At 37.7% G+C, this 12787-nt stretch overlaps 1 protein-coding gene across 1 annotated transcript; it reads left to right on the top strand.

The window, feature by feature from the left end:
- Positions 1–6768: 6768 nt before the first annotated feature.
- OR2D3 (olfactory receptor family 2 subfamily D member 3) lies at positions 6769–7843 on the top strand. Its single transcript, XM_019974750.2, has one exon. It carries the CDS (start codon positions 6784–6786, stop codon positions 7726–7728), a length of 945 nt encoding a protein of 314 aa, XP_019830309.2. The 5' UTR covers positions 6769–6783; the 3' UTR covers positions 7729–7843.
- The last annotated feature ends 4944 nt before the right edge of the window (positions 7844–12787 follow it).

Raw genomic sequence — 12787 nt, 5'->3', positions numbered from 1 at the left:
AAACCATTTTCCATTAAGTTCTTAATTTAATCTTGATAATTATACAGTGAATTTGTGTTATGTCCATTCTATGTTAGGAAACTGTCACATGCAAGCAAGAGATAAATTGTCCAGGGATACAGAGTTAAGAAATAAGGGGGAAAGGACCCGTTACATCTGCGAGACTCAGACATCTTTACTCTTACCTGTTTCTCTTGCTATATTGATTACATTAAATAGTAAATCTAGAATTTATTTAACATATCACCTATTGTTAGACTTTAAGTGGTTTTTTTCTGGAAATAATTATATATGTGAATATCATTTGATACAAAGATGTTGAATATCTATAATGATTTCCAAAATATAAAGATCTAAAATTAGCATTGTTCAGAAAAAAAGATAAGCTTATTTTAGAATTTTGTGATATTTTGAGATTACTTACCAGGGATATTTTGGTAAATGTACATGCTACATACTTCAAATCTCTTTGCCCCACTCTCCAATACACAGTGGGTGGCTTCAATCTATTTTCACTTTTGCTAATCTTCTTATACGGGATTATATTCTGAGTTGGCTATTGTCCAATGTCTGAAAAATGATTGTTCTATATTTTGTTTTATATTTGCTTCCAGCAAGATGGCCAGTTCTATACCACTTATTTTATCAAGACTAAAAGTAGAAGCAATAAAATGACCTTAGTTTAAACATCCTCAGTTAAATACTGAGATTTTCCTATTTTCATATTTTTTCCTATATTGTAACTATGTGGCCTTTAAAGAACAACTTTAAAGCATCACAGTATTAGAAAAGAAGAAAAATAAGCCACCTACAATTCCAGTACCTGGAGTAAACTGCTCTCAACATTTTGGAAAATTTTGTTCAATATTTTCTATACATTTTGAATGTGCGTGTGTGTATGTGTGTGTGTGTGCTCAGTTGCTCAGTTGTGTCTGACTCTTTTGCAACCCCATGTTCTGTAACACACCAGGCTCCTCTGCCCATGGAATTTTCCAGCCAAGAATACTGAAGTGGGTTGCATTTCCTACTCCAGGGGATCTTCCCCACCCAGGGATCGAACTTGCATCTCCTTCATTGACAGGCAGATTCTTTCCCATTAGCACCACCTGGGAGATATTATTTTTCTCTCTCACACCAATGGAAGATTATTGTCCTTATTATCATTATTGATACTCACTATTTGTAGGGTATAGAAGAAATGGTGCTCAGATAACACCTAGACAAGAGAACGCAAAAAAGAAAATGACAGACTTGACTTTGAAGCTGAGCTGCTGAGAACAGGTAAGTTATTCCCTGTGGAATTTCAAAAATAACTGGAAAAGGAAATATTTCTTTGAATAACTACAAGAACTATGCTATACAGTACATCTCTAGGACTTATCTTGTGTAACTGAAACTTCGTATCGTTTGACTAATACTTCCCCATTTCCTCCTCCCCACAGCCCCTGGCAACTCTCTGCTTCTATGAATTTGACTATTTTATATCCCTCATATAAGTGATATTACCTATTTGTACTCCTGTGTCTGGCTTATTTCACTTAGCATAATGTCTTCTCAGCTTATCCATGTCATCACAAATAGCAGGATTTCCTTCTTTTTAAGGGTGAATAATGTTCCACTGTGTGTATATCCAACACTTTCTTTATCCATTTTTTATTGAGGTATACTTGCTTTATGATATTATATTAGCTTCAGGTGTACAACACAGTGATTCAGTGTTTTTATATACAGATTATACTCTAAATTTACTATAAAATGTTGACTATATTCTCTGTGCTGTAAAATATACGCATGTAGCTTATTTATTTTATACACAGTATTTGGTTCCTTTTAATCTCCTACTTTTGTCCTGCCCCTCCCTCTGTCTTTCTCCCCTTCAGCGACCACGAGTTTGTTCTCTGGATCCGTGAGTCTATTTCCGTTTTGTTATATTCCTTCATTTGTTTTATTTCTTGGATTCCACATATAAGTGAAGTCATACAGTATTTGTCTTTCTCTGACATATTTCACATGATACCTTCTAGGTCCATCCATCTTGCTGCAAATGGCAGAATTTCATTATTTTTATTGAGTAATATTCCTTTGTGTGTATATACTACATCTTCTTTATCCATTCATTTGATGGATATTAAGATTGCTTCTATATATTGATAAGTAATGCTGCTATGAACATCAGGGTGCACTTATCTTTTCAAATTAGTGTTTTTATTTTCCTTGGATATATACCCAGGAGTAAAATTGCTGGATTATAGGATAGTTCTATTTTCAGTTTTTTGAGAAACTTCCATGATGTTTCCTATAATGCCTGCACCAATTTACATTCTCACAGTGTTGAAGTGTTCCCTTTTCTCTACATTTTTACCAACAGTTACTATATCTGTTTTTTTTTTTTTTAATAATAGCCATCCTAACAAGGATGAGGTAATCATTGTGGTTTTGATTTACATTTCGATGTTGATTAGTGATGTTGAGCACTTTTTCATATACCTGTTGGCCATTTGTATGTTTCTCGGAAAAACATCCATTCAGTTCCTCAGTCCATATTTTAATTGTGTTATTTGCTCTTTTGACATTGTGTGTATGATTTCCTTATATACTTTAAACATTAACCTTTTTTCTGATAGATGGTTTGCAAATATTTTCTCCCATTCCATAGGTTACCTTTTCATTTTGTTAACTGTTTCTTTTGGATGTAGAGGCTTCTTAGATGTAGTTTCACCTGTCTACTTTTGCTTTTGTTGCTTGCACTTTTACTGTCGTATTCAAGGAATCATTCAGTTCAGTCCAGTCGCTCAGTCGTATCCGAATCTTTGCAACCCCATGGACCACAGCACGTCAGGAATCCCTGTCCATCACCAACTCCCAGAGTTTACCCAAACTCATGTCCAATGAGTCGGTGATGCCATCCAACCATCTCATCCTCTGTCATTCCCTTCTCCTCCTGCCTTAAATCTTTCCTAGCATCAGGGTCTTTTCAAATGAGTCAGCTCTTCACATCAGGTGGCCAAAGTACTGGAGTTTCAGCTTCAACCTCAGTCCTTCCAATAAACACTCAGGACTGATCTCCTTTAGGATGGACTGGTTGTATCTCCTTGCAGTCCAAGGGACACTCAAGAGTCTTCTCCAACACCACAGTTCAAAAGCATCAATTCTTCAGTACTCAGCTTTCTTTATAGTCCAACTCTCACATTCATACATGACTACTGGAAAAACCATAGCCTTGACTAGATGGATCTTTGTTGGCAAAGTAATGTCTCTGCTTTTGAATATGCTATCTAAGTTGGTCATAACTTTCCTTCCAAGGAGTAAGCAACTTTTAATTACATGGCTGCAGTCACCACCTGCAGTGATTTTGGAGCCCAGAAAAATAAAGTCTGTCATTGTTTCCATTGCTTCCCCATCTATTTGCCATAAAGTGATGGGACCAGATGCCATGATCTTAGTTTTTTGAATGTTGATTTTTAAGGCAACTTTTTCACTCTCCTCTTTCACTTTCATCAAGAGGTTCTTTAGTTCTTCTTCACTTTCTGCCATAAGGGTGGTGTCATCTGCATATCTGAGGTTATTGATATTTCTCCTGGCAATCTTGATTCTAGCTTGTGCTTCTTCCAGTCCAGTGTTTCTCATGATGTACTCTCCATATAAGTTAAATAAGCAGGGTGACAATATACAATCTTGATGTACTCCTTTTCCTATTTGGAACCAGTCTGTTGTTCCATGTCCAGTTCTAACTGCTGCTTCCTGATCTGCATACAGATTTCTCAAGAGGCAGGTCAGGTGGCCTGGTATTCCCATCTCTTTCAGAATTTTCCACAGTTTGTTGTGATCCCCACAGTCAAAGGCTTTGGCATAGTCAATAAGGCCGAAATAGATGTTTTTCTGGAACTCTCTTGTTTTTTCGATGATCCAGTGGATGTTGGCAGAGGTTTTCCCCCATATTTTCTTCTAGGAGTTAAGTCTTTATTTTGAGTTAATTTTTATATGATGTGATATAAAGGTCCAATTTCATTCCTTGGTGTGTAAGCATCCAGTTTTCCCAACAACATTTATTGAAGAGACTATCCTTTCCCCATTATATATTCTTGACACCTTATTAACCATATATGTGGGGGTTTATTTGGGGCTCTCATTATTACATTGCATTGGTCTGAATGTCTGTTTCTAACCATTATTTCACTATATGATATGAGAATGTACTTTCTTGTGAATATTTTCTGAAATTTAGAGTATTTATTTAGAATGGACTCTTAGAGTCGGATTTAGAAATTGGGATAATGTTTGGGGGAGTTAGAAGATATTAGGCTTAGGAGGCCTTAATACTACTCTATTCCTAATAAATCCTCCCCTTGCTGCTGCTGCTCAGTCACTTCAGTCATGTCCGACTCTGTGTGACCCCATGGATGGCAGCCTACCAGGCTCCCCCATCCCTGGGATTCTCCAGGCAAGAACACTGGAGTGGGTTGCCATTTCCTTCTCCAATGCATGAAAGTAAAAAGTGAAAGTGAAGTAGCTCAGTCATGTCTGACTCTTAGCGACCCCATGGACTGCAGCCTTTCAGGCTCCTCCATCCATGGGATTTTCCAGGCAAGAGTACTGGAGTGGGGTGCCACTGCCTTCTCCAATGCATGAAAGTGAAAAGTGAAAGTGAAGTAGCTCAGTCATGTCTGACTCTTAGCGACCCCATGGACTGCAGCCTTCCAGGCTCCTCCATCCATGGGATTTTCCAGGCAAGAGTACTGGAGTGGGGTGCCATTGCCTTCTCCAAATCCTCCCCTTAGAATTCTATAAAAGAAATACAAATTAATGAAAACTAAGATGCCACTTTTTATTAATCAGGCTAGTCCCTAATGCCACTGAAGTTCAGAGCTCTGAAGAGCATGGATTGGGCTACATGGTCTAGTCTAAAGTTCTTTAAAGTTCCCTTATGGCTTAAATCCATATTGTATCATAGTATTGCTTTCTGGCTGGCAAAGTGATGATGAGTACACCAAGGAACTAGTCAAAAACGAGCAAATAGAGCAAGTAAAGTTCTAAAGCACAACCTTGTTCAAGGTCCATTAAGGGACCTTAACAGTCCTCTCTTTGGAAGAAGAGAAAAAATAGAAATGAGCATGGCCTTTTAAAGCACAATAACTCTACTTAGTAGTAAACATGAACCAATCGACATCCTCAAGTTACAAATCAGATGTTACTCCTCCTGGGGAGAAAGGACTAGTAAAAAACTGTTTCTTCCTTACCCATACTACTGAAAACTGGGTCAAAGCATATGAGTATTTGAGTCATTTAATGTACTTAACAAAATTGCTTCTCAGAAATACAATATTAACTTCACTACTTACATTGTACAAAAATGCCTTTTTCTCTGCATTTTTGTTACACAGCTAATTAAATCTGACATTTATTAATTGGGTGATTTAACCTCTTTGTGCCTCAGTTTTCTCATCTGCAAAATAAGACAGTGTCTACTTCAAGATGCTATCAGGACAATTTTATCAAATAAAACTCTTAAAGGAATGCCTGATATGTGTTAAATGCTCAATAAAATACTAGTTATTATTTTTTGTTGTGACTTTTTCTATTAAAACCTTAGCTAATTTCCCAGGTAAAAGCTGTATCTCTCATTGTTGTAATTGTACTTAGTCATAATAATATTGAATTTTTTTCTTGTAGTTAGTATTTGCATTTTTTTCTTTGTAAAGAGTCTGTTCATGTCCTTGGCCCATTGTTTCCTAGACTCAACAATTTTCATAGTGTTTTATATAGAATCATAATGTAATAAAGTATTTTAAGTTTTTTCTGATATCTCCCTCAAATATTTTTCTCAGTTTGTAGTTTAATTTTATTCATGATGTTATTATCTCACTGAAGTCTTTCAATTTATGTTGTAAATTCTACACTTTTCCTTCAAGGTTTCTTAGAAGGCTTTTGTGATTTTCAAGTCTAATCCTAATCATATTTCACAGCTTTAACCTATTTTTCCTTTTTTGTGTTGTTTACTTTTACTATTTTATTCTTTAATCCAAACAGAACTGTCCTTAGTGCTGACATGCTAAGGCTTTATTTTTAAACCCAAGAAAGGTTTGCTGTTTTTTAAGAGGTCAAATTAAATTTGATGCCTGAAACTGTTTCATGCTTTTCAAGCATATGTTATAATTTAACACGTAGTGTTTTGAACAGTTAGGGAACAGTTGTTACACACAGTGATAATCCTAAGAGTACACACAGTCATTTCCTAATAATCTGTGTATAGCCATTTAGTAAAGTTCATATGAACTTTAATATCCTCATATCAGAACATACAAAACCCAAGAAGGTTTTAACAACATCATATTTTATCTGTAAATAAGTGGTACTGGGAAGGGAGATTTGGGGGAAAATAAAGTGAATTTAAATCATAGCCAACTAATAAGAATAAAATATTCTGCTTAGTATCAATTAGAACAAGTTGGATAGCAGAAAGCTAGAAATATCCAATTAGGTCTCTAAACTGAGCTTTAAATGAGCCTTTTCTACAGGTTGTTGTTTTAAGTGAGTCCACCTCTTTGCAACCTCATGGATAATAGCCTGGCAGGCTCTTTCTGTCCATGGGATTTCCCAGGCAAGAATACTGGCGTGGGTTACCATTTCCTTCTCCAGGGCATCTTCCCCACCCAGGGATTGAAACTGTGTCTCCTGCATGGCAAGCAGATTCTTTACCACTGAGCTACCCAGGAAGCCTAATATCATAAACCCAAAGTTTATTATTTTTGTTTGTGCCAAACAGGGAAACAAACATAAACTTCAATGGGAGAAGAAAACCACACTTCTGTGGCAGAATTTATCTTCCTTGGCCTTTCACAGGACTCACAGATCCAGATCCTGCTGTTTATTCTTTTTCTCATCATTTATCTGTTAACTGTGCTTGGAAACCTGCTTATCATCATTCTCATCTTCATGGATTCTCGACTTCACACCCCCATGTACTTTTTTCTTAGAAACCTCTCTTTTGCAGATCTTTGTTTCTCTACTAGCATTGTCCCTCAAGTGTTGGTACACCTCCTGGTGAAGAATAAAACTATTTCTTTCATGGGGTGTATGACACAGGTCATTGTCTTCCTCCTGGTTGGGTGCACAGAATGTGCACTTCTGGCAGTGATGTCCTATGACCGGTATGTGGCGGTCTGCAAACCCCTGCACTACTCCACCATCATGACCCAACAAGTGTGTCTCCAGTTGGCCACAGGGTCCTGGGCCAGTGGTGCAGTAGTGTCTCTGGTAGATACCACCTTTACTTTTCAACTTCCTTATCAAGGACAAAACATTATCAATCACTACTTTTGTGAACCCCCTGCCCTCCTGAAGCTGGCTTCAGCAGATACTTACAGGACAGAAATGGCCATCTTTGCAATGGGTGTGGTCATCCTCCTAGCTCCTGTCTCCCTGATCCTGGCCTCCTACTGGAATATCATCTCCACTGTGATCCAGATGCAGGCTGGGGAGGGGCGGCTCAAGGCTTTTTCTACCTGTGGCTCCCACCTCATTGTTGTTGTCCTCTTCTATGGATCAGGAATATTCACCTACATGCGGCCAAATTCCAAGACCATAAAAGAGCGGGATAAAATGATATCTGTGTTCTATACAGTGGTGACTCCAATGTTGAATCCCATAATTTATAGCCTGAGAAACAAGGATGTCAAAGGAGCTCTCAGGAAACTGGCTGGAAGAAAGTCCTTTTCTCAGAGACGGTGACCTTTAGGTTTGACTTTTGGAGGCATAGTAACATCCTTAAAAGAAGAACAGTCAATAGTTATGAATTAGGTAATTTCAGGAAGAAGGATAAAATTAAGGGACACATTTCAGAAACTGTGACTATCAACAAAGGGAAGAAATAGAAGGATGAAAAGTTAGGTTACTTCTTGATTATGAAAAGGATTAAGTGCTATTTTGAAGGTGCTTTTGGTTAATTCAGTTAACATGGATGTGTTCGAAGCATAGTCACTGTTGAATCTACAAGGTTTAAACTGGATTATCCTGAGATAATATCTAATATGAGTTGAATACATTATTTTAACATCAAAGACATTTCAAATTTGGATGTCCCAGTCATACAAACCTACGAATAGTCTGATCAAAACAATCAACGTGTTTGGAAGAGTCTTTAATACTGGGATCATTCACGGCCCAGAGCATTCCAGTTGCAAAAACGTTCCAGAGGCAACACTACTTCCTAGCTCATGATGTTCTTTTCTGAAAGCTCCAGAAAATTTACTTCATTACCCCAAAGTGCATCTAGCACAGATTATCAGAGTAAAAAGGGAATTCAGTCATCTAATCCAAACATATGTCTGAGGCTTAAACTACTCTATAATATTTCTATTAATTGTCCATCATCTGTCTAAATAAGAATGATACAGCTAGCTCCCTATGCTCTAGGATCATTCCCTTTCATATATAGACAGTTTTTTCCTATTAGAAAGGTCTTCCTTCAGTTTTCCTATGTTTTCAACCAACTCTCACTAGTTTTACTCCTAGAATAATTTTTCATTATCCTTCTATACTAAAACTCACTGAAGTCAATTTCTATATCTACCCAAATTCATTTCTCACAGCCGATCACCCACTTGTTCTTTTAAAATTCCTTTATCTAACATTCTTTGGTACCTTATATTCATTCGGATCATCTTCCTTTGAATGATCCCAATTTACCCAATGAATATCTCTTCTGAAAGTAAAATAGAATTTTAGAAATTGGAGTTTACCAACTCTAGGTTGGTACCTCCATAAGCTTAGCTGTCTCTAACTACATCTCACCGTGGCTCATCTTCTTTAGAATGGTCAATTCTGGAGTTCACTTCAGGTTCTCGTGAAATCTTAACCCAAATAAACTGGCTGACAACTGCTTGGCTCTCTTACCCAAACTTTAATCAGTTACACATTTAGAGGAGATTCCATGGTAACCATTCCACAGTTACCATAAACATGGGTCAGGAACAATATGCCTCAGATTGATTTTGCAGAAGAATATCTCCCCAGTGAAGAGATATCTAGCAGCTAAAGTTCTTATTTCTTTCATTTATGTATCCATGCAATCATTTTAAAACCATTTATTGAGCTCTTATTTCATTTTATCTTATCCAACTCTGAGTGCATGCAATACACCCAAAGAAATGACTGACATGTAATATGTTTCCATACACATTTTTTTGCATTTGTCACTATCCTTTTAAAACTACTAGAACTGCACTACAATAGACAAACTCTAACTGGAGAATAAGGATCAGAGAAAACCCCTATTCAAGCTTTTGATAATTGAGGTGATATAGAAAAGGACAAAAAATTAACAGTTGAAGTTTGTGACTTGGCTTTGTGATGATCCAGATGAAATCTAATTCAGTAACTGGAGAAAAAAGAAAAAAAAAAAAACAGAAAATGTACGCAGAAAATGCAGACACTAATTTGGAGAAGTTTCGCCATGAAGGCGAAGGAAGAAATAAGATATGACTGTGAAAGTGGGATTGTGGACTTTTAATTTTCCTTATTTTTCTTTTATTTATTTATTTTCTTTTAGATTTCTAGGCCCCTTCCCTTTTCCTTCAGACTTTAACCCCTTACTCACTGCCACTTTCCCTAACACACTGCTCTTTTAAAAGCTCTTGGTTACTTTAATTTTCACAGAGAATTAAATATTCAGATATTTTGCATTCTCATAATTCTTTGATCTTCATTCCTTCAATGATTTCAACTGTGGTCATATCTTAAATATTGTCGTTGCCAACAGTTGTCATCCCCACTTTCCAAATTGTGAAGCCGCAGAATCCTGAGCAAATAAAATGACTGCTGCTTTAAGGCACAAAGTTTTGAGATGGCTTGTTATGCAGCAATGGATAACTAAAGCTCGAGAGAATCATGCTCCATCCCATTCAAATAGATGTCTGTGGGGCTTTTTCACATTACCAATGAAAACTACTATCTCTCCTGCTATGGAGGGAGATGGGGATAAAGGACCAAGAGGCTTCCAAAGAATTATAACAAAGATGATGTATCAGTCAGGGTTTTTAGTTGCAAGTAACAGAAACTGACTATGTATGATTTAAGCTAAAAGGAAAAATTACTGAATAATATTAATTCCTATCTTCAGCCAGAACCACAGGTCTAATTCATTTGTCACAGAATGGGTCAGAATCCCATGCACAGAGGAGCCTGGTGGGCTACAGTCCACAGGGTCACAGAAAGTCAGACACGACTGATAACTGCACGCACGCATGCACGCACTGGTCAGCTGAGGACATTACTGCCATTCAGCACTAGGTGGCGCAGTCTACACAGTCAATACCGTCTTCAGGCTGGCGCAGCAATTCGCTGAACCTGGAAATCGGACTATTGCGGCTTCCTCTACCGCTGACAGAAAAAAAGAAATTGCTGACGACACAACCTCAACCAAGTGATCAAGGTTAACATCAGATCAGGTTAACATAAATAGTGTTAAATCCTGTTAACAGTATGTTCCCTTGAGATGATGTGATGGAAAAAGCACTTTATGATCGGAAGATCTTCAAACCCATAACCTCAGTCTCATCAGGAGAAAATTAGCAAATTCTCATACATGGGCTTCCTGTAAAATGTATAACCTTTACTCCTCAAAACTTTAAAGGCCCTCAAAAACAAATCCAAGAAACTGTAACACCCAGGAGGAGCCCAAGGAGACATGACAACTTAATGTAATATGGTATCCTGAGTAGAATCCTGGATCAGAAAATAAGGATAAAAAACAAAACTTAAGGAAATCCAAGCAAAGAGTAAAGTTTAGTTAATAATAAGGTATCATTCTTATATTCTTAATTGTAGTAGATGTGCCGTAATAATGTAAATAATAATAATGGACTGTGGATTGTGACTGAAGCCATGAAATTAAAAGACTCTTGATCCTTGGAAGAAAAGCTATGGCAAACCTAGACAGCACATAAAAAAAGCAGAGACATCACTTTGCCGACAAAGATCCATATAGTTAAAGCTATGTTTTTTCCAGTAGTCATGTACGAATGTGAGAGTTGGACCATAAAGAAGGCTGAGCACCAAAGAATTGATGCTTCCATACTGTGGTGCTGGAGAAGACTCTTGAGAGTCCCTTGGACAGCAAGGAGATCCAACCAGTCAATCTGCAAGGAAATCTGTCCTGAATATTCATTAGAAGGACTAATGCTGAGGTTGAAGCTCCAACACCACAGTTCAAAAGCATCAATTCTTCAGCACTCAGCTTTCTTTATACTCCAACTCTCATATCCATACATGACTACTGGAAAAACTATAGCCTTGACTAGACGGATCTTTGTTGGCAAAGTAATGTCTCTGCTTTTTAATATGTTGTCTAGGCTGGTCATAACTTTCCTTCCAAGGAGTAAGCGTCTTTTAATTTCATGGCTGCAGTCATTGCTGCTGCTGCTAAGTCACTTCAGTTGTGTCCGACTCTGTGCGACCCCATAGACGGCAGCCAACCAGGTTCCCCATCCCTGGGGTTCTCCAGGCAAGAGTACGAGAGTGGGGTGCCATTGCATTCTCTGGCTGCAGTCACTATCTGCAGTGATTTTGGAGCCCAAAAATATAAAGTCTGACACTGTTTCCATTGTTTCCCCATCTATTTGCCATGAAATGATGGAATGATCTTAGTTTTCTTAATGTTGAGCTTTAAACCAGCTTTCTCACTCTCCTCTTTCACTTTCTTCAAGAGGCTTTTTAGTTCCTCTTCACTTTCTGCCATAAGGGTGGTGTCATCTGCATATCTGAGGTTATTGATATTTCTCCCGGAAATCTGGATTCCAGCTTCCTCCAGCCCAGCATTTCTCATGATGTACTCTGCATATAAGTTAAATAAGCAGGGTGACAATATACAGCCTTGACGTACTCCTTTTCCTATTTGGAACCACATATAAATTAAATAAGCAGGGTGACAACATACAGCCTTGACGTATTACTTTCCTGACTTGGAACCAGTCTGTTGTTCGATGTCTAGTTCTAAGTGTTGCTTCTTGACCTGCATACAGATTTTTCAGGAGGCAGGTCAGATGGTCTGGTATTCCCATCTCTTTCAGAATTTTCCACAGTTTATTGTGATATCCACAGTCAAAGGCTTTGGCATAGTCAATAAAACAGAAGTAGATATTTTCTGGAACTCTCTTGCTTTTTTGATGATCCAGCGGATGTTGGCAATTTGATCTCTGGTTCCTCTGCCTTTCTAAATCCAGCTTGAACATCTGGAAGTTCACAGTTCACGTACACTGTACTATAGCTTCTCATTTTTTCATTAACTCTAAATCTGACCTAAAAAATAAAGTCTGTTTTTTAAAAAGCAAAGGAACTGATGCTCTTCCTTTTTAACGTCACTAGCTCTTAATTTACAGTCTAGACTGGGTATATCTAATTGATTAAGTCCTAACTCCAATGCAGACCAAGGCATTTAATATCAGATGTATTCAATTTCTATGGACAGAGACAGACTCTAACTCTCCACAACACTCAACAGAAGACTATAATTATGGAAAGGTTATTCAAATGATCAGAAGCCTAAAACTAACAAATATCCATGACACATAGCCCATGAAACTACCCCTTCTCGTATCTTGACAATCTACAAATTCCTGACTGCTTTTTGATTCCAGAAGAAAGGGGAGATGAGTAGGTGGGGCAGTGAAAACGTGTAAGAAAGATATCCGCCAGTTTTAGATGTAGATGGAGGAAGGCACAGAAGTTTGATAAGCCGTTGTCCCACCTACCGTAAGGACGGCCCTCGGTTCTAGGCCCTACAGTCGGACTC

Source organism: Bos indicus, chromosome 15 (assembly GCF_029378745.1).
Source record: "Bos indicus isolate NIAB-ARS_2022 breed Sahiwal x Tharparkar chromosome 15, NIAB-ARS_B.indTharparkar_mat_pri_1.0, whole genome shotgun sequence".
Lineage (NCBI taxonomy): Eukaryota > Metazoa > Chordata > Mammalia > Artiodactyla > Bovidae > Bos > Bos indicus.
Note: the sequence above shows the minus strand (reverse complement) of the source record. Positions and strands in the feature narration are given on the sequence as shown.